The sequence below is a fragment of the Pantherophis guttatus genome, chromosome 4 (assembly GCF_059756535.1).
Source record: "Pantherophis guttatus breed Tessera chromosome 4, ASM5975653v1, whole genome shotgun sequence".
Taxonomy (NCBI): Eukaryota; Metazoa; Chordata; class Lepidosauria; order Squamata; family Colubridae; genus Pantherophis; species Pantherophis guttatus.
The window spans coordinates 27,422,037-27,444,195 of record NC_142066.1 but is presented as its reverse complement, the minus strand read 5'-3'; the positions used below and the strand labels follow the sequence as shown (position 1 = coordinate 27,444,195).

General features: G+C 42.3%; 1 protein-coding gene across 2 annotated transcripts in view; it reads left to right on the top strand.

The window, feature by feature from the left end:
* The first annotated feature begins 9,580 nt into the window (after positions 1 to 9,580).
* LOC148113938 (sacsin-like) overlaps positions 9,581 to 22,159 on the top strand; it is a 39,032-nt gene continuing 26,453 nt past the window's right edge. Inside the window, exons 1-4 of one of the 2 annotated variants that reach the window (XM_087891817.1) lie at positions 9,581 to 9,744; positions 10,525 to 10,554; positions 12,769 to 12,856; positions 14,561 to 14,672. In XM_087891817.1, the coding sequence (XP_087747943.1) occupies positions 10,532 to 10,554; positions 12,769 to 12,856; positions 14,561 to 14,672 (223 nt within the window). In that variant the 5' untranslated portion in view covers positions 9,581 to 9,744; positions 10,525 to 10,531. Of the gene's footprint in view, positions 9,966 to 10,524; positions 10,555 to 12,768; positions 12,857 to 14,560; positions 14,673 to 22,159 lie in introns of both variants that reach the window. The other variant, XM_087891818.1, reaches the window with a different exon arrangement.

The window sequence follows — 22,159 nt, the reverse complement described above, 5'->3', positions numbered from 1 at the left end:
GCTGGATTTCACCCCTGGTCAACTACCAGTTCACCCCAGTACCCAATAACTAGAAGTAATAGGCAGTGTCCTTCCCAATGGATGTGCTTACCGAAATTGTCATGACCTTAAGTGAGTATGTGGCATCAAGTTGGTATTGATTCTTCATGTCAAAATAATTTTTTCCCATGATCTGTCCCTCATCTGGTCCTTCAGGTTTTCCAGTGGTGCACCACTGGTTGCTGCTGATTGTTCAATGGTTGTTGAGACTAGCTATATTGAAATGTCTTACATTTTGGTTCTCTTTTTACAGGGATGTGTGTACATATTTTTAATATACATTCAGAAAGGTAGTCTGTAGTTTACTGCACATCTTGATTTGGCTACTGCGTAGGATTTGTATTTCAGGATCAGAACCACATACCCTTTCACAATAGTGTCAACCATTTTGGATCAACTGACAGTGAAAAAGTGTAGTCCTGTATGGCCCAATTGGAGATTTATTATGGTTTTACAATTGGGACTTTGGGATGTGATTGGAAACACAGAATCCACAGGTTCCTGATTTCTAGTGAAGATAGCAATTAATACTATATTTTTTAGCAGTACAAGTGATTTTATTTAGTGTACAGTTAATTAGTGCAGTACAATTAAGAATGGTCTTAAGGAATCCTAGATTGGACTATAACCAATTCTATATTGTCAAAGTAAATCAGGCTATTCAGCGAAAGGCACAACAAATGGATTACAGCCGTCTAAAGTTACCTTTAGGTACGATGGGCAGCCTATATATTTTATAAACAAACAAACAAACATCTGAAGGGCTGTATATTGGAGCTGTCATCCTGCACTGGCACTAGACAATAGAAGTTGCCTGAGTTTTAGCCTAGGTGCACACCTGGAGCAAGTGTTTTTGATATCTCTGTCCGGCTATCAGTCCTTCACATTGCCAAGGAATTGAATGATTATTGAGCAGCCTTCCCTCACCACAAGTGTCATTGTCTGGTAACTGGTGCAACAGAGAGTACTGTGTTCATGTTGTTGACACAACGTCCTTTAATAGGTGGTGTTGATGGCAGCAACAGCTTCAAGGTTGCATATCGCACTACCTTGCATGATGTAGGGATTGTACTTCCTAGCCATGTTGTTGTGATGTCCCAAGGCTTCTATTTGCTCTGAGAAAATATGTGTCCCTGAACTCAAATTTTCTGGATATCCAACAAGGTCAAATCATGCTCCAACCAATAATGATGTTGGGCTATGTGGACATAATGGTGGCCAGTAGCTACTGCCTTCCTGTTTCATCTACCATCAGATTGCCCAGTATCTAGGGAAATTAGGTTGTGAGTGTCCAAACAACATTTAAATAGCTCAGAGTGGACTTTGAAAGACCCCTGCCTACCAGCCCCAAAGGGACTTTAACAATGACTTGGTAAATTCTAAACTAACATTAAATGGTTTCAGGCACCCACACAATCTCAGCAAAAATATTGGGTTTTTCATGAAGTTGCCAATTGATAAAATGCTAGTAATCTGCCCCACATCTGATCTGCATGCACATAACCTACCTTTTTTACCCTATCTGCCTCACCCAGTCATCCCAATTAGAATCCTACTCAGTCCACCTTCTGTATCTTATGAAGTGAGTTGCAGCTCATGAAATCCTATTTATTTATTTATATCCTACTTTTATTATTTTTACATTCACTCATAAATGAGGAACGCCTGTTTGTGAGACATCAGAATAACAGTAGATGGCAAATTCCATGTTAATGAAACAAAAAAGGAGGAGGATAAAGCTTGCTTACGTTGTGTTTGTATGGTTCCCATTGTGTAAAGGACCGGTCAGCCTAAAATTTTCCTATACAGGCGGTCCTCGACTTATAACAGTTCATTTAATGACCATTCAAAGTTACAACAGCACTGAAAAAAGTGACATGAACATTTTTCACACCGACATTTGCAGCATCCTCATGGTCACATGATCAAAATTCAGATGCTTGGCAACCAATTCATATTTATGGCAATTGAAGTGTCCATGTGATCAGCTTTTGTGATCTGACAAGCAAAGTCAATGGGGAAGCCAGACCCACATAACAATGTTATTAACCACTGCAATGATTCATGGCAAGAAAGCTTGTAAAATGGGGCAAAACTCACTTAATAAATGTTTCACTTAGCAACATAAATTTTGGGCTCAATTGTTGTTGAAAGTCCATACACACCTAAAAAGGGAGAAAAGGAGCATTTCAGGAAGGGATTCTGTAATCTTTGCCTGCTAAATGAGGAGGTTGGAGTGCCAGAGGAAGGGAGGGGTTCTGAAGCAAGTTGTAAAACTAACCTTTTTTTGTCACCCCTGGCAACTGTCTCAATGCACATCAATATGGACCATATGTACAGTACTGGTATATTTTCTTGGAAAAAAAAAAGGACAAATATGAAAAGGGACAAAGAGATCCTAAAGGATGTAAGGTCCCAAAATATACTTGAGTCTCCAGAATGCCAAAAAGAGAGACTCAAGACGAGGTTTGCAGAAAGAAGCAGATTTTATTTATGGCCAAAAACAAAATACTGGGTGGGACTATATCCAGAACATACAGATACAATGCATGTGAGGAGATAGCCACACCCTGGGTAAGATATGGCATCCTTTTTACACCCTCAGAGACGTCAGCTTAGTTTCCCAATTCTGGCCTCCTAGTTTAGATTTGTGTATTCCTTGTTGCCCTGCAAAGGAATAGAAGCCTCCCAATTAGCGTTATCTCTTTCTTGAGCATTCCTTTGTTCTCCCAATTGCTCATTTGGCCCCCTGGTTCTGCAAGGAACCAGCTTATACAGATCAAAGGTATCAGTTAGGGCTGAAGTGTAAATTATCTCTCAGATGATGTCTGCAGTTCCAACTGAGATCGGTACCATGCTCTTAGATGGCACAAGAAAAACAGGAAGAAGACGACATTACAGAGGCCTAATAACAGAATATGTTTGTTATAGGAGATACAAATATAAAGACATAATATATGTGATACAAATACAAAGATATTCAAAACATTCCTATTCCAGCCGGCCGGCCTGGCCTAACCTCTCTTTTAAACTGTTTTTAAATTTTTTAAATTTTAAATTTGTCTTGTAAATGTGGGGTGTTTTAAATTTTGTTCTCTGGGCCAATTTATTTAATTGTATTTTAATGGTTTTTTAACATTTGTATTATATGTATTTTATCTTCTTGGCTGTTCACCGCCCTGAGTCCTTCGGGAGTAGGGCGGTATACAAATTCAATAAATAATAATAATAATAATAATAAATAATAAGAATATATTTGTGTTACAGATATAAAGGTACAATATATGTGTATTATACAAATACAAAGGCTATATATGTATTACAGGAACCGAATAGTTGCAGAATAACAAGTTTCTACTAATTCTACTATTATTTATTATATCCTTATTACTGTTTCCCTTCAAGGATAAAAAAGGTAACTATAACTTCGTTTTACAAAGGAAAATTCAAGAACAAAGTCAAGAAAAAACGTGTACAAAAATGCATATTTCAGCTTCCTGAAATAAAGGACATATGGTTACTGTTACCTCATGCTGAAATTCTCTGCCAGGTGTGTCTTCTGGCAATGATCTGATTTAGCAGTCATTGAAAATAAATAAGGACTTTACTTTCCTACCAGTAAACCAATCAATTAAAAACAACTCTTGATGATATATATATATTTTCCTACCCACACCATTTCAGCTTAATTTTCACATAGCATGGTTTCTTTGTCCTTTACACCTGTGCCACTGAGGGCAATTTCAGACAGCATAACATAGCCTAGGTGGCTATGTGGCTCTATGGTGGGCAAATGTGGCTCTTTTACAACCTGTGGACTTCAAGTCCCAGAATTCTTGAGACAGCCAAGCTGTCTCAGGAATTCTGGGAATTGAAGTCCACAGGTTGTAAAAGCCACATTTGCCCATCCCTGGCCTAGGATAAACATTGGGGGGGGGGAGGTCTATCCCCTAATTCTTCTATAGGCCCCTGTCTTCTATATCCCCCTTTTATTGAGATAAAGAAGATTTCTACTTTTCTTGCTTGCAGAAAATACATTTTTATAATTAACATACATTAAGGGAAGCATCCCTTCTCCCACCTCCCTCTCTACATCAGTAAAAATTAGGGTGATCAAAATGAAAAGTACTAGTACAAGATTTGAGAACTTTTATTTTACAGTATATATGCTACCAAAGGAATATTAGAAAAGGGATATTAGGTATTGAAAAGTAATTCATACATTTATTTTTTTTAAATCACAAAGCTTAACAGCCTGTCTCTTCCCCACTCCTCTAAATATCAGCCTTTTATATTTATCCTATTTTTCTTCCATCTTTTTCCTACAGCTCTCACCAGCATTTCTAGCACACAATGTCCAAATTTTCTTAACAACAACAATTTTATGAGGGACGTGCAGCTTGAGGAGGGTGAATTCTGTTTCCCATTTTTAATCTTGTGATATGACATGTTTTCTCCTTGATTTAACTTATCAGCCAAAAGAATGTCAGTTGCCTTTGCTTTGGTGTGAAGTTTCAGGGCAGAGAAACTTAGTATTCAATAGAAGGCAATGTTTAACAAAATAATGTAAAGAGTATTTGTCATTTTAATGGTAATATTGAGGAGGCTGGAGCTGGTATATTTCTCCTTTGGTTGGCTGTAGGAAGGGTGGAATTTTGAGTTGGCCTAAGATTCTGTATAATTTCAAAATGATACTTAAAACTGCTGATTTTGTTAGGTGCCTAGTAGCATCTCAAAGATTGCGATGGCCTGGGAACAAGGAAAGCTCACATTTACGTGTTAATAAATAAATATGCAACGGAGAACAAACTAAAAAGCAAGGCATATTATCTAAATCAGGGATATTTAGCTTCGGCAACTTTAAGATGTGTGGACTTCAACTCCCAGAATTCCCCAGCCAGCCTTGCTCTATGCCAAGACTAAGCACATCATTTAATGGCATAGTACAATATGTGATCCCATAGTTTAATGACTGTTAAAAGCAGGAGTGTCCAACCTTGACAACTTTAAGACTTGTGGACTTCAGCTCCCAGAATTCCCCAGTCAGTGCTGGCTGGGGAACTCTGAGAATTGAAATTCACAGGTCTTAAACTCAATATTCTTGCTTTAAAGGAATGGCTCCATTGAGTCAAGTTTGACTTTTTGTTATTACATGAACACATGGAGTTTTCTCATAACTTTATGAAAAGAATTTGTCCCCACTGGTCCTTTGGAGGTTTTGGACATCTCCATCTAACCAAGTTTAGCTTCTGAGTCCAGACATGGATGGCTAGGGGCTACCACCTGCTGAGGTTCTTAAGGGAATCAATTGACATTGATTGTCTACCCATCATACCAATCAACCAGAGGCTATTTATTTATTTGCATCCTGACAGCTCTGGGCAACTCAGAGCTCAAACAGGTCAGAATAAAAATAGAATAGGTAGGGAATAAAATGATAAATCTGGCTAACAACCTCAAAATAAAGACAAGCATATCCAAAAAGGGGCCACAACCATCTTCAGCAGGAGACGTATTTCAGGCTAGTTAACCTGGCAGGTTAGGTGAGATCACCTGTGAAGTTAATTATTCAGCGGATAGGCATATGCAGTCAATAGAACTGTAATTCGCAGGTCATCAAAATGGAGCTGGGTTGCTTCTGCTGAACCATTATGGGATTTCCTTGTTCCCATATTTTGTACTCTGGTGTCAGGTCATTGAGCAGGAGTGGAACATAAAGATTAAGTAAAAATGGCAGCCCACTGCATATTCAAAAGCAATGTGGCATCAATCATGCAATTGGAGCTTCCATCATTTATTTTATTTTTAGATTTTTATCTCACTTTATTGCTTTATATGTAACTCAAGGCAACAAGCATGCTCACTGTCTTGAGTTATTTGTAAAAAAATAATAAAGGTGAGATATAAAATAACTTCCTCCTTGTCATGGTTCTGAGTAATAGATCCATTGTAAGCAAAACTCCGATATTTATTTCCAATAAATGATATTTATTGGAAATATCATATTGGTGCATATCTGGTCCTTCAGTTTTCACTTTATTTATTTATTTATTTATTTATTTATTTATTTATTTATTTATTTATTTATTCTCAGATTTATATACAGCCCTTCTCCCGAAGGACTCAGGGCAGTGCACAGCCAAAGTAAAAACATAAATACAAACATTAAAATACAGTTAAAAAGATATATATGCGTTTGGCCCCATAGTTAAAAAAAACAATAACAAACCTATTAAAAACATTTAAAAAAGTGTTAAGCCAGTAATTAAAAGTGAAAGTCGCCCCCCCACCCCATAATCCCAAATAATTAGTCACATGGCCCAAACAATGCAGCATCCACTGATCTGGTGACATCACTCCTCCTTCCTCCAGCCAGGTGTAAGAACGTCCATGGTTCCCAAGAGAAAGTATTTTATTTTGACTTCACAACCCCAACTATCTGGCTCATTACTTTTTAAATCCCCTTTGTGAATGCAGATTTAACATGATATCCCTTAAACCAGGGGTCCCCAACCTTTTGGACCTCAGGGACCACCAAGTTCATAATTTTAAATTTCACAGACCACTAATACGAATCCAGCGCGCTGCTTGCTGAAGCACCTTGACTCCCAGTGACAGGATAGGGTCCTTCAGGCACTCTCCTTCCTCTCTCTCTCTCTCTCTCTCTTCCACTTTTTCCCTCTCATTCTCTCTTTTTCTCCCCCCCCTCTCCTCCCCTCTCTCTCTCTCATTCTCTCTTTCTCTCCCCCTTCTCTCTCTCTCTCCCACTCTTTCTCTCATTCTTTTTCTCTCTCCCCGACTTTCTCTCTCTCTTCCACTCTTTCCCGATCATTCGCTCTTTCTCTCTCCCCCCTCTTTCTCTCTCTCTCCTCCACTCTCTCTCTCTCATTCTCTCTTTCTCTCCCCCTTCTCTCTCTCTCTCCCACTTTCTCTCATTCTCTTTTTCTCTCTCTCCCACTCTTTCTCTCATTCTCTCTTTCTCTCCCCGTCTTTCTCTCTCTCTCTCTCTTCCACTCTTTCCCGCTCATTCTCTCTTTCTCTCTCCCCCCTCTTTCTCTCTCTCTCCTCCACTCTCTCTCTCTCTCATTCTCTCTTTCTCTCCCCCCTTCTCTCTCTCTCTCTCACTCTTTCTCTCATTCTCTCTTTCTCTCTCCCCCCTCTTTCTCTCTCTCAGTTCTTAAGTTAATAACCTGGTTGTAGTTCTAAATTGGGGATTTCTAAACTTTTTGCCATCACATCTCTCTTTACTGTAATTTTAATGTATATAACTTCCCTAAAAATCCACAAAGCAAAATGGACACAACAGTAAAAACAATGGAGTTCTTGGTGCTCTCTGAGCTTGGTTATTTTACCTGGTTGGCTAATGAAACATCTGCAAAAAAATCAACCAACCACAGACAGCATCAAGGACCTCACAGTTTAACTTTGAGCTACAGATACTCTTAATGAAAACATATTATGAAACTTTGGAAAAGATGGTTTTATGTAATTGAAAGGTTCTTCATACCTCCCCTGGACTCTCTGCATCTCTTAAAAAGAGGTAGACCTCCCCTTTAGAAAACCCTGTTCTAAATGTTCAAATATCAAATGTCAATACAAGGTCCTCAGCTTACAATCACAATTGAGACCAGAATTTCTGTTGCTAAGTGAGTCTCGCCCAGTTTTACAATCTTTTTCGCCATGGTTGTTAAATGAATTACTGCAGTTGTTAAGTGAATTGTACAATCATTAAGTGAATGCAGCTTCCCCCTTGATTTCACTCGTCAGAAGCAGGCTGGGAAGGTCACATATGATAATCACATGACCCCCAGGATGCTGCAACCATCATAAATACATGCTGGTTGCCTAGCACCCAAATTTTGATCATGTGACAGTGGGAAAGCTGCAATGGTTTTAAGTGGGAGGACTGGTTTTAAGTCACTTCTTTCAAAATGGGTGGTTGTAGGTCAAGGACTATTCTATCCTGTAGTTCCAAAATGCATGGGAAGACATTACTTTAATTTAGGATAGACATGAAGAGCTCCTTTCTAGAAGTGAGGAAGTTATGGGCCTCCAGATAAAACTTCCCAGAATCCCCCTCCATTGGCATTGCTGCTGGGACCCGGAGCTCTGGAACAACTTCAACTTCCTATTCCTGCTGTAGGAAGTTAGCACCCACCCCTTTCCTGGAAGAATGAAATATTTTAGGAAATATTAAAAAGGCAGAATATTATATTTCCATGGATGAGATATAGAGAAACATGATTTAAAGATAAAGCAGCTTCCTGCCTCCCCCACACACACCTTTGTTAATGGGCCATAATCTGCAACACAATAGCAACAGAAACTCACCACATGGCACCTGGGAAGATTACATCATCCAGCAAGGCTAGCTAAGACCCCCACCCCCTGGGAGTCTGACAACCAATCAGGATACTCTTTCGGGGCCCCAGGAAGTTCAAAGCCAGGGAGAGCATAAAAACCTGCGACTCGCTGTATCTCACCCGTTTTCTGTTCAGCAACTCAAGCCACATGATCCTGTCCACCATTAAACCATCTTTCCAAGCAGTCTCCATGTTTCCAGTGTCTTTTTCCCCACTTGGAGCTGAACCCAGAAGAATATTTCTTCCAACACTGCAATCCATCAGCCTTATGCATCCAAGCAATAGCACTTAGACTTATATACTGCTTCATAGTGCTTCACAGCCCTCTCTAAGCAGTTTATGTATTGTCAGCATATTGCCCCTGTAGGAAGAAATATCCTTCTGGGTTCAGCTCCAAGTGGGGAAAAAGACACTGGAAACATGGAGACTGCTTGGAAAGATGGTTTAATGGTAGACAGGATCACATGGTTTGAGTTCCTGAACAGAAAAGGGGGGAGATGCTGAGCGTGCCTTAGTTTTATGCCCTCTCTGGCTTTGAACTTCCTGGGTCCCAGAAAGAGTATCCTGATTGGTTGTCAGACTCCCAGGGGGTAGGTGGTTTTAGCTAGCCTTGCTGGCTGATATAATTTTCCCAGGTGCCATGTGGTGAGTTTCTGTTGCTAGATGGGTCCTATTGTGTTGCAGATGATGGTCCATTGACAAAGGATTGGGTTTCTGCCTCTGGCCCATTGACAAAGGGTGGGGGCAGGAAGATGGGAGCTGCTTTGTCTTTAAAACATGCTTCTCCATTTCTCATCCAGGGAAACATAATATTCTGCCTTTTTAATATTTCCTAACATATTTCATTCTTCCAGGAAAGGGGTGGGTGCTAACTTCCTACACCCCCAACAACATCTGGGTTCTTTTTTTTTACAAAACTCAGAAGGATGAAAGGATGAGCCAACCTTGAGCCGGTGAGACTCGAACTGCCTTTCAGAATAAATTATTTTATTTTTATTTATTAAAGCTTACACCTTGAGTAAAGAAGCCGGAGGTCCTCTGCTCTGAGCAGTGCGCTCAGTCCCCCGCACTTTCCCCCTCAATGAAACAAAGACTTCCCCCTGGCGGCCGCTTCGCTCTTCTTTCTGTTTCCATTCTCTTCCACCGCCAGGATCACTTTCGGTTTCCATTTCTCCAGCAGGAAAGGTTGAAAGTTATTAAAGGGCTTGTAGGCATCTCCGCTGCCCACACTCTGCTGATTGGGCGGAGAAGCGTCGGCGAGCCGCTTGGATCTTTTCCTGTTCAGAAGCGACGGAGCATCACTGAATTACCTAATAGCCTGAAGACCGGGAGTGGCGTGCAGGTAGTGATGGGGAGCAGCGTGCCAGGTTTCGGGGGAGAGGTAAAGAGAAAAGGGGCTAGAACGGTTCAAGAAAGCCGGACAGGATCCAAACCAGCTCTCTAATCCCATCTCCCCTCAACATTATTAGTTCAATCTCTGAATCGCGCGACCGGAATAGTTGGGAGCATCGCTTCGGGCAGAAACTTGCACAGATCTTTATAGATTCTTTTAATTTCTAGAAGGTAATCACTAAAAAAAAAAAAAGCCAATTAGGAAAAAAACCCTACAATAAATAGCCTTGCCATAGCGAGGCGAAGTGGATCTGTATATAAATAATTTTTGTGCCTCCGTTCGAAGTTTTGGCAGCGTAGGGATCCCAACTTGCTGGATTTGAAAAATGTAGTTTGAGAGAGGAGGGAATGGATAGGATCTACTGCGGTGAGTCAGACTCTGGTTTGCTGAATCACGTTCCCAGTCGCGAATGAGTTGATTCAAGGGTTTTGTTTCCAAGTTTCGTTTTTAATCAATAAATGTCAGCGGGTTAATGGCCTTAAAACTGTTTTGAAAGACCAGCTTTGATTTGAGATAGAAATAGGAAGATATGTTCAATGTGGAAATGGATTCCTCCTCTCAAATGGTTTCCAGCTTTCCTAAAAATTGACTTGTTCCAGATTAGCTGGGTGGGGAAGGATCAGATCTGTTGGATTCGCTCTAGAATTAATTTGCACTCAGTTCAAATTAATTGGTGTGATTATGTTATGCGTATATTTCATTTTATATATTTTCCTCTTGTTCCTGCAGGTTGAAGATGTCTCAAAAGGAGAGAAAAAAGTAAGGAAGTATATGTATGTATGTCTTGTGTGTGTGTGTTTGTATGTGTGTGAGAGAGAGAGAGTGTGAGAGAAGGCAGAAGGATTATGGCTGGGAATTGTGAAAATGGAAATCCCAGATACATGGGAGTGAGTGTAATGTAATGGTTGAAACATTAGCATATGTTTACATTATGCACAGATTGTGGGTGTGTATGCATAGAGAGTTGCATATCACTTTCTAGGGGAAACATGAATGTGACATTATATTCCCATATAGAAGATTTTGTGTGATGTACATGCGCTCGCACCTCCTTAGGAAGGCTAGGAGGAGGGAGATCCAGGTCCCAGCCTACCCTCTACCAGGCTAGAAACTGGGAGACCGTGAATTCTAGTCTTGTCTTAAGCACAAAGCCAGTTGGGTGACTTTGGATCAGTTTCTCTCTCTCAGACCTAGCAAGAAAAAGACAAGGGCAGATCACTTCTGAAAAACTTTGCCAAGAGAACTGCAGCGATTAGACAGAAACTGACTTCATAGCGTAGGAGCACACAAACACAAAACCCTGTGTGTAGATGTAAACACACAAAAAAAAAGAAGAAGAAAAGACTTCTACACTATTGTGTACTTTGTCCCAGATCCCTCCCATTGCTGTAGTAGGGTGGCCCAAATTTTCTTCTATATTTTTCTATTTCTTTTTATCTAAATTCTATAAGGATCTTAAAAGTCCCCCAGAGTTTTTTGGGGGAGGGGGCAATGGTTACACCCCCAAAGTAGGTAGAATCAGAACATAACATAAATTTGATTCTAAATAACAATACATGGATATATATTTTATTAATGTTTCTAGCCTGCTTTTCACTACCAGCAATTTTAGATGAGACTTTGAACAGAGTTAACACCATTCTTTCTAGTGAATTTAAGAGAGCTACCTCAGATCTAGTGGTTAAGACACTAGGCTAGAAAGCAGGAGACTGAGTTCAAGTCCTGCCTTAAGCCATGAAAACCAGCTGGATAACTTTGAGTCAGTTTCTCTCTGAACCGAACCCACCTCACAGGGTTGTTGTTGTGGGGAAAGTAGGAGAAGGAAGATGTGTTGGATATGTTTGACACCTTGAAATATTTGCAAAAATAATAAAGATGGGTTGCAAATAAAATGTGGTGAAAGAATTTTGGATCTCATAGAGATGCAGCACCTCTGTTGCTATTCCTTAAAGCAACCGAATTCTATGACCCTAAAAAGTGGAATCTGTTGCTTTAAGGAAACCACTCATTGAACTTGACTTGATGTTTAAAGTGAAACAACTTTTTTGTTCTGGCTGTTTTAAAGAAGAGAACAGAGGTTAACTGCTCCTATAGCATTCAAAGTACTTTTTTTTCAGAGTATATCCAGCTATAGTAACTAATATTATCTTCTTCCATCCAATTAAATATTATAATTTGGCAATATTTTTGGATGGCCACTGGATCATGCCCAAGGCTTGTGGGGGATCAGACTAAGTTGTCCCACTGATCACAGCTCTATTTTATCAATTTATCAAATTTAGAGATGGCCCATCTCACTCTCGGACCTTTTGTTCTAAATTTAGAATCACCTTGTGAGGATTCTAAGAGAAATGGGGCCTGAGATGGGCTAAATGTAGCCAGAATATGGTTTGTTAATGGCTTAATGCGTTGCATGAATGCAACAATATGAACCAGAGCTGACTATTTTAAATATTCGTGGTAAACTCTGCCTGCCGTGCAATGAAGCAAACTGTTTATTGATGGAGCCAATAATTCAAAATTTAAATTATGGTTATTCCTTGTCTGGTTTTAATCATGAATTATCTTCGCTTGCTCGAATAATTTTATGGGGCGTTGTATTTGTTACAGGTAGTTTTCAACTTAATGACTACAATTGGGACCAGAATTTTTATTACTGCGCAAGGCAGTTGTTAAATGATTCATACCCAATTTTTTGACTTTTTTTTGCCACAGTTGCTAAGCAAAGCACAGCAGTTGTTAAGTGATTATGCCTTGATTAAGCAAATCTGCCTTCCTCAGTTGCCTTTGTTTGTTGGAAATTATTGTTCCTACTGTAGTCCTTCTGCAGGGACACAAACTCCTATGCTGGCTTTAGATAGATGGAGTAGCTACACATTGTATTTGGACAGGCATTTCTAGAAGTTGGCTATTAGTAGGTCCATACGCCATGGACTTTCCAAACGCTGTATCTAAAGTTTGTGTCTCTTTCAGGAAGGGCTTTCGGCAGAAACCGCCACCTATCCTCAAATATTTACAGGGTATCCTTCGCAAATACCCAGATGGAGGGCAGATATTAAAGGTGGGTTTGTGAAGAATTAAGCACTAAATTTTTTGTCTTTGGAAATATTGACAGAAAAGTAGACTCCAGCTACTTTATTTGTCCATTCATTCATTGATTCATTCATTCCATCACATTTATATAACTTCTCATCTCATAAATATAATTCAATGTATCCTTGAACTATTTTTGATTTGTTTTGGTTAATTGGATGGTTAAATGCACCTATACGCATATAACGATAAGCGCAATATTGCATTTTGATGCAAAAGAACATGCTTCCTAATTTTAGAATATTCCACAATTTATTTGTCAGCAATATCTAAAGAGCCATGTTGTTTTCCACATGAAAGAAAAGTAAGGAAAATTATCCTTAATGTGTATAATTTATTTAACAATATTGCTGAAAAATTCAAGCTATGGTAAGCCTTTCTGGGTAATTTGGGACTTACTTCTAAGTAAATATAATTTACTCTGTTAATTTACTCTGTTAATCTATGTATTATTGTATAATAATAATAATATATGTATTTCAATTATTTCAATTTACCTTATAAAATTGGAAAGTATTGAAGGAATGACTAGAATTAAAATACACATGAAAGGGGGGCATAATTATACATTCAGTTCACAGTGGGAATTTTTGGATTTTGGAACTGTTATACTATCCATGCTAAGGGAAATGTTGACAACTGCAGTTCCCATCCACATGTAGGTCAAGAGGTTAGGGAACCCCGAAATAACTGCTTGGCCTTATTTTTGGGGAGGTCTTATTTCGGGGTGTGTGGAGCAAGATGGGGCTCCTCTTGCCATTTTACCTAATTTCCACCTCTGCGTTTAAATATTTTTGGGGAGGGCTTATTTTCAGGGGGAGGCTTATTTTAGCGCATGCGCTCAAAAGCCCGATTGGGTTTATTATCAGGGGATGTCTTATTTTCAAGGAAGCAGGGTACTGACTGCCTCATTCCTTAGAAGTGCTGAAAAATAACTTTACAACCAGTGACCACTTTTACAATCTTGCAGCAGTTTCATTTACATGATCACCATCATAGTCAGTATGCATTGTGCTGTGCCTTACTTGGTTTTCTTTCGCCTCCTTGGGGATTGGAGAGGAAGGGATTACAAGAGAGTAAGCTGACATATGAAGAGTACATGGGGCTGTTTGTGTAGCCCTGAGCACCTTCATATTGCTTTGAGTGCATATTCATTATTGCGTGCTTCCTTACTCTCTTGTAATCCCTTCCTATCCAATGAATATAAATACAAATATTAATTCCCTTGTTGCTACTCATTCCAGCACTAAGTGAGCATTCCAAAGACCAGGGAAATGAGAAAAGGAAAAGTATACCGAAGTATAGTCACATGATTTCCCACCTAGCGATCACTTCACTTAACGGCAAAGCTGCCAGTCCCAGTTATGTTCACTAAACAAGGACTATCTGTACACGAATAGATACACTTATATTTCAACTGCACATTTAGTCTCTTGTGTTTATCACAGTGAGGAACTCTGGTAGATTAAAACTGAAGGAAATGGAGAGATGAAGCCTAAAACCTTGGAAAGGAAATCTCGGGGAAATCCCAAGACCTTTGGGAGAGAGTCATGGGGGGACAAGTAGCATTTCATTTCAGATGAGTTTTAAAGGATGGTGTATTCGTAAAGGCACAGCTTAATATTTACCGGCTACCTGAATATGTTCTCTGCTTTTCTGCTTCTTCTCAAAGGAGCTGATCCAGAATGCGGATGATGCAGTTGCTGAAGAGGTGATTTTACTCTATGACGAACGGAGTTTTGGAACACAAAGCCTTTTCTCTGATGGACTGGCAAGCACCCAAGGTATTGAGCAGAAGATGTGGAGGACTAAAAGCTGTTCACCTTAACCCAGAAATAATTCCGGCTGTCAAGGGTGGGTGGGTGGGCGGATCCTGATGGTGGAGATCTGTATTGTGTGGTTTGTGATGCAGTCTTCCTGCCACAAAGACCTGTGACCCATATTTAACTGATAGAAGGAAAACTGGATATATTATAGCACAAGGAGATTGCACAGGTAGTCCTCAATTTACGACCATAGTTGAGCCTAAAATTTATGTCGTTAAGCCCCTTTTTATGACTTGTCTTGCCACGGTTGTTAAGTGAATCATTGCAGTTCTTAAGTTAATAACCTGGTTGTTAAGTGATCCTTGCGTCCCCACTGACTTTGCTTATCAGAAAGTTGCAAAAGGGTGATTCACATGATCCGGGGACGCTGCAATATTAGTCAGTTGCTAAGTGGCCAAATCTTGGTCACGTGACCATAAGGATGCTGCAATGGTCATAAGTGTGAAAAATGGTCATCAGTCACTTTTTTCAGTCACGTAACTTTGAACAGTCACTAAATGAACTGTTGTAAATCGAGGACTACTCATTGTTAAGGGATTTAAGGAATGGTTTTCCATTTCTATTAGATGTACATTGGGCAATAGGGGACCCCGCACTTTGCAGGCAGCAGGGCTCGTTACCCCATTTAATTTGATGCTAATTAATTAAATTTTTAAAAGCCTCATATTTTAGAGATAGTTCTCGACTTACGACCACAACTGAGCCCAAAAAATCTGTTACTAAGCGAGAACGCTGTTACATGAGTTTTGCCCATTTTACCACCTGTCTTGCCACAGATGTTAGGCGAAGCACTGCAGTTGTTAAGTTAGTAACGGGGTTGTTAAGTGAATCTTGCTTCCCCATTGACTTTGCTTGTCAGAAGGCCACAAAAGTGGATCACATGATCCCGGGACGCTGCACCGTCATAAATATGAACCAGTTGCCAAGCATCTGATTATAGGTGTGAAAAATGGTCATGAGTCACTTTTTTCAGTGCTGTTGTAATTTCGAACAGTCACTAAATGAAAAATTATAAGTCAAGGACTACCTGTATGAGCTCTTACAAGAGAATGTTGAAAATAAACTGCATTTTTGGGGTGATTACTAGCGGGTTCCTCATGGACATCCTAATTTAAGACACCTATGTGTATCACCCCGACTATGCTCCACGCCACCCTTTGAGTTAGTTTTCATTGGACAAGTTTCTCTCTCTCTTTTTCTCTCTCTCCTTCCTCCCTCCCCCCGCCAGAAGTCACTTGCTATTGATTCCTTAACTAGCTGACCAGACTAGCTGTACTGATAACCCACATCTGAATAACTTGGGTGACGCTTAGATCAATAGCAGTAGCACTTAGACTTATATACCGCTTCACAATGCTTTACAGCCCTCTCTAAGCGGTTTACAGAGTCAGCATATTGTCCCCAACAATCTAGGTCCTCATTTTACTCACCTCGGAAGGATGGAAGGCTGAGTGAACCTTGAGCCAAGGTGGTGCAGTGGTTAGAGTGCAGTACTGCAGGCTATTTCAGCTGACTGCTAGCTGTAGTTCGGCAGTTCAAATCTCACCAGCTCATGGATAATTCAGCTTTCCATCCTTCCAAGGTGGGTAAAATGAGGACCCAGATTGTTGGGGGCAATATGCTGGCTCTGTAAACCAGTGGTGGGTTGCTCCCAGTTCGGACCGGTTCACAAGAACCGGTAGTAAAATTGGCAGGAGGTCCCGCCCACCACCCTGGATGTTGTCATCAGCGATCTGTGCATGTTCAGAAGCAAGGCGCTTGTGCTCGCTTCACTTGCGCACGTGCAATCCCATTGCGAACCAGTAGCAAAGGTAAGTAGAACCCACCTCTGCTGTAAACCGCTTAGAGAGGGCTGTAAAGCCCTGTGAAGTGGTATATAAGTATATAAGCCTGGTGACATTTGAACTGCCAAACTGCAGTCAGCAGGAGTAGCCTGCAGTACTGCACTCTAACCACTGTGCCGCCTTGATTCTTAGGATCAAACCATACATTCAGCTTGTAAAATCAAGATCGCATTTTACCAACGTTTGTTTACCAATGGCTGTTTTTTTAGGTGCAATTTTTTTTGTTTTGGGCTCCTCCACTTGCGGCCTTGGTGACAATCAAGATGTTTCCATGTTGCTTTTGGCAGACAAGCAAGTTGTTTTTTTTCCCCCAAAGGCTGAAACATTAGTTTTGTGATTTGCATCAGAGCATCTCAAGGGAGTTTGAGGCTTAGGTTATTTTTTCCATTAGCAGGAACTCCTTCTTCACTCCCTCCTCTCAAGGCTGGCTTCCTAAGTAGCCTTGCCAGTAAATCTTTTTAGAAGATAGTCACATGGCAGCAAGGAAAAAATGTTTCCCCATTACGGGAGATGGCAGAAAACAAGGCCTGTGTCAAGTGATGATGACATTTCCAACCCATATTCTGCCTATGCAGGGAAGCCGAATAGGGTTCTCTCCTCAAATGCAGAAAGGGGGAGGGAGGGAGAGGAGTTACAGGTAGTCCTCGGCTTATGACCACAACTGAGCCCAAAATGTCTGTTGCTAAGTGAAACATTTGTTAAGTGATTTTGCCCTGTTTTAAGACCTTTCTTGCCCCAGTTGTTAAGTGAATCACCGTAGTTGTTCAATTAGTCAAACTTGTTAAATGAATCTGGCTTCCCCTTTGACTTTGCTTGTCACAAGGTCTCAAAAGGGGATCACGTGACCCCCGGGGCATTGCAACCGTCATAAACATGAGTCAATTGCAAAGTGTCTCAATTTTGATCACATGACTGGGGATGCTGCAATGGTCAAAAGTATGAAAACTGGTCATAAGCTACTTTCTTCAGGGCTGTTATAATTTTGAAATAAATGAATGGTTGTAAGCAATGGTGGGATTCAGCCATTTCGGGTGAATTGGTAGTTAAATTGCTGGCTGGCCCTACCCCTCCCTGCCCTGTATTTTCCAAGAGCCCATTTTGTCTCCCAGGTAAATACAGGGAAGCCTACTGGGCCCAAAACGGGCTACGGGGGGGAGAGTCCCCCCCACCCGCAGCTCATTTTCACTCCCAGGAGGCAGCCTGGAGGCTTATTAGGCCTACTCACTCCCAGGAGGCTGTAGGGAGGCCTACTAGGCCCAAAACAGGGCATGGGAGACAGTCCCCCCCGCGTCCCATTTTTGCTCCCAGGGGGGTGCAGGAAGCCCCAGTGCTGCCTGTTACACCCCCTGGCCATGCCCACCATGGCCACGCCCACTCAACTGGTCATTAGGGCAGGGAACCAGTTTTTAAATTATTTGAATCCCACCACTGGTTGTAAGTCAAGGACTACCTGTACCTCATTTGATATCAATTCCTGGCCACAGAAGACTGTGGATCATCTGTTAGTTTTCTGATTCCAGGAAGTTGGTATTAATTTATTTTATTTTATTATTATTAGTTTGATTTATATGCCACCCTTCTCCGGAGACTCAGAGCGGCTTACAATGCTTTTAAGCAATAGCCTTCATACTTTTGTATATACCTGCTTAGTAGGGCTTTTGGCCCCCCCTAAGCGGTGTTCTATTTTATACAAAGTCAGCTTATTGCCCCCACACACCGGGTCCTCATTTTACCTACCTCGGAAGGATGGAAGGCTGAGTCAACCTTGAGCCTGGTGAGAATTGAACTTGCAGTAATTGCAGGTAGCTGGCAGCTAAATATTACTTTAACAATAGTATTTAGATACTACTAAGATTAGAGGTCTATGAGAATGGAATCATTTTTGGCTTGCTTCTCATGCTGTTTTTGGTCAGATTCCCATTCCCACAATGCCATAGCTCCCCAGGATCAGAGAAATAGCCACAATAGAGCCATTCTCCCTTCTTGGGAGGAAAAAAAAGGGGGGGGAAGCAAGGGGGGCTGGTGCCAGTTCTTCCAGCACCAAATAGACCATCTCCCCACCTCCAGTATAGAGGTTGATGTAATGGAATGCAAGGGTGACCTTGGGGAAGAGAAGGAGAGAGAGGATGACTAGGATACCATCAGACAAGATGGTCGGGAGCCCTCAGTGGCTTAACGGTTACAGAAGGAAACTGAGGAAGGACCTGACTTAATAGATCAAGCAGTTAAAAGTGGCAGGCGGGAAGATTGTGCTTTCAGATGGCCTTACAATTAGGTAGACTTCATTCATTTAGTCCTATTTCCTGTCTGGTTTTACCTGGGAATCCTGGCAGGAGCTGAAGAGATGCTGTTTCCTTTCCAGGAGATTACAGGTCTGCAGTAGGTAACCCCACAAAATTGCTGCCCACAGCTTCAGCACCAGGACTGCAGAATTAATGGTATATGACAGGGGTCCTCAAACTAAGGCCCTCAGGCCAGATATGGCCCGCCCAAGCCGTTAATCTGGCTCGTGGGGACCCAGAGGCTGCCCCGCCCACTTCACCCAGCCCACCCCCTGGCCCCCACCAGTGGTGAAATGTAAAATTTGTTACTACCGGTTCTGTGGGCGTGGCTTGGTGGGGGGGTAATGTGATCTTGGTGGGCGTAGCCAACATTTTTTTTTGACTTTTAAAAGCATTTTTTCTACAATGCTTTTAAAAATGCTTTTAAAAGCCTCTGATGATCCCAGCTGAGCCGCACAATCATCACAGCCTCTTTTTTTACTTTTAAAAGCATTTTTTCAGCCAAAGAGGAGGTGGAAAAAATGCTTTCAAAAGTAAAAAAAACAGGCCTCTGATCATCGCACGGGTCAGCTGGGCATGGGGGAATGGAGGAATTTTTGCTACAGGTTCTCCGAACCACCCGCCACCATCGCTACCGGATGGGGTGATCCGGTCCAAACCAGGAGCATTTCACCCCTGGCCCCCACCCTTCAGCCAAGCGCAGGATTTACATTAGCAAGCCCCACGGCTTGAACTGGAAGGCAAGGCCATCAGAGTGCTTCTGGCCGCGTGGAGCTCCTGGGAGGTCTTTGTGCACTTCGTTTATGGCCAGCAGAGTGCTTGTGAGGATGAGGAAAGGAAAAAAAGCCGTGTGGAGCTCCCGGGAGGCCTTTGCGCAGCTTGTTTATGGCTGGCAGAGTGCTTGTGGAGATGGGGGAGGGAAAAACAGGCCCAGGAGTCCTCCGAGGGACCCGTTTTTGGCCTCCCCCACCCCAAGAAGCACTCTGCCGGCCAATAAAGGGATGCGCCTTTCACTGAGGAAAGATCTTGAAGATTTACCAGGGATTTACCATTTCAGTCCTCCATTGCTCCGCTGAGGGAGTGAAAACCGAAGGGTCCCAATGGGAGAGGCTGCGCCTGCCACGTAATTACGCATTACTTCCAAGAGTTGTGCTTAGTTCCTGGTACCTGCGTGCTTTCCATTTGTCCTGGGTGAAGCAGAGCAGAAGCAGAAAGAGATGGGAAGCCTGAGAGCATGCAGAGCCCCAGAGCGGCGCTCTCACCTGGCGGCCGGACTTGCATGAAAATGGCGGATCCCCCAGTCCTGGGCTGGATGCGGGGCCAGAGGCAGAGGGGATGGCGAGCAGGCGGCCCTCAGGGGAGAGGCCACCATGGCACTAAGCAGGATTGTTGGAATAGATGCATAATTATGCGACAGATACAACCTCTCTGTTGGGACCATTCCACTTTTCTCCCCTCAGTGGAGCGATGGTCGTAAATCTTTCCTTGGCTGATAGTTCTCTTACCCTACAAGGCCGCCACCTTTCGCTCCTGGACCCAATGGTGTCAGCTGCTCTGAACGACCTACTTCCTTCCTTCCTTCCTTCCTTCCTTCCTTCCTTCCTTCCTTCCTTCCTTCCTTCCTTCCTTCCTTCCTTCCTTCCCCCCTTCCCTTCCCTTCCCTTCCCTTCCCTTCCCTTCCCTTCCCTCTGACAGCCACATGGTGGGAGAGCTGAGTTAGTGATGCAATGCTGGGAGCAGCCAAGCATGGTTCAGCCTCCTGGAAGAGGCCCCACCCTCGTCCGGGTCCAATGGCAGCCGTGGGGACTAATGCATTGGGCAACTATGGTGTCCCTCTGCCTATTTCTTAGTTTGGACTTCCTCCATTCCCAGACTCGGGGTGGGGATCAACCAGCATCCTCCAAGTGGGCAAGCCGCTGGCCCGAAAGAGGCTCCTGAAAGCCGGCAGGCACCTGTTGGCAAAGTAGGGCTGGCAACATGTAAGCGAGATAGGGACGAGGCTGCCTGCCCTCCAAAGAAGGATAGCCATCTCCACTCCTGGAGAGGGAGTCAGGAAGGGCTGGTTGGCCGGCAGATCAGCGCCACTGAGCCCCCACCTTGGGGCTTCATTGCCAGATCTGCTCCGAGTGATGCCTGCCCGGCCCAAACCTGCCTACCAGACGTGGGAAGCCCTTGCCCGAACCTGTTGCACACATTTGACACATGGGGAGGAAGCTCCAGGGTGGCCAGTGATATCCCAAAAGCGAATTCAGACTGCCACAATGCAAATAGAATAGAATGAATGGAGTGGAAATAGGAGAGAATGGAATGGGAATAGGGATGGGATGGAATGGGAATGGGAATGGGAATGGTATGGAATGGAATTCTGCAAGGTTTCTTTTCCCCACCTCCCTTTGCTCTTCTAGCACACTTTTCTTTCCTGAGAGAGAGATGAGAGAGATAGAGACTTGTTGATTGTAACCTCCTTGGGGCTGAGAAGAATTGCTGCAAAACTGAATTTTCTGCAGTAGACCACTAGACTCGTAAACAAAAAATGATCTTGTAAAAAGAAAAGTCAAACAAAAATGAATAAAACACCCCCAGGAGGAAAACAAATTAAAGTTTAATTTCTGGGTGTTATTTAGTGGGCTGCTAAACTGGCAAAATGGACTGATAAATTGGCCATGCCCCCAAGTCACATGACCACCCAGCCACACCCACCCACCCAGTCCAGCCCCCCAACAGTCTGAAAGACCATGAAGTGGCCCCCTGTTCAAAAAGTTTGAGGACCCCTGGTATATGAGAATGACCTTGGGAGCCAGAAAGAAGAGATGTTGCCTAGGGAATGGTCAGAGAAGAGAGATTATAGTCCACTGCTGTGTAATGGGCGCAGAGTCGGAAGGGCCTCTCCCCTAAGGCTGCAAGGGAGACACTTTTCTTTCCTGAGAGGGAGAGAAAAGTACAGGAGACTTGTTCTTTTGAACTAGCAAAATTCTGTTAATGTAACCTTACAATAAGGTAGAATTAGCTCATCTGCTCATTTTTCTGATCTGGTCCACTTGGGAAGGCTGACAAGAATGGGGTTTATGGAGACTAACTGTAACTCTTGAGTTAATTAGTTGCAAAGTTTTGATGCAAATACTGTGTTACCCCAAAAATAAGACCTATCCTGAAAATAAGATCTAGCTTGATTTTACACGTATGCCCAATATAAGCCCTACCTCAAAAATAAGCCCTAGTTAAGACCCCACCCACTCCATTGCATCTGGTTGCACGAGGTGGGCGAAGCGCACAGGTAAAAATCAAGCTAGGGTGGGGGATGGGCTGTTTCATCATCAGA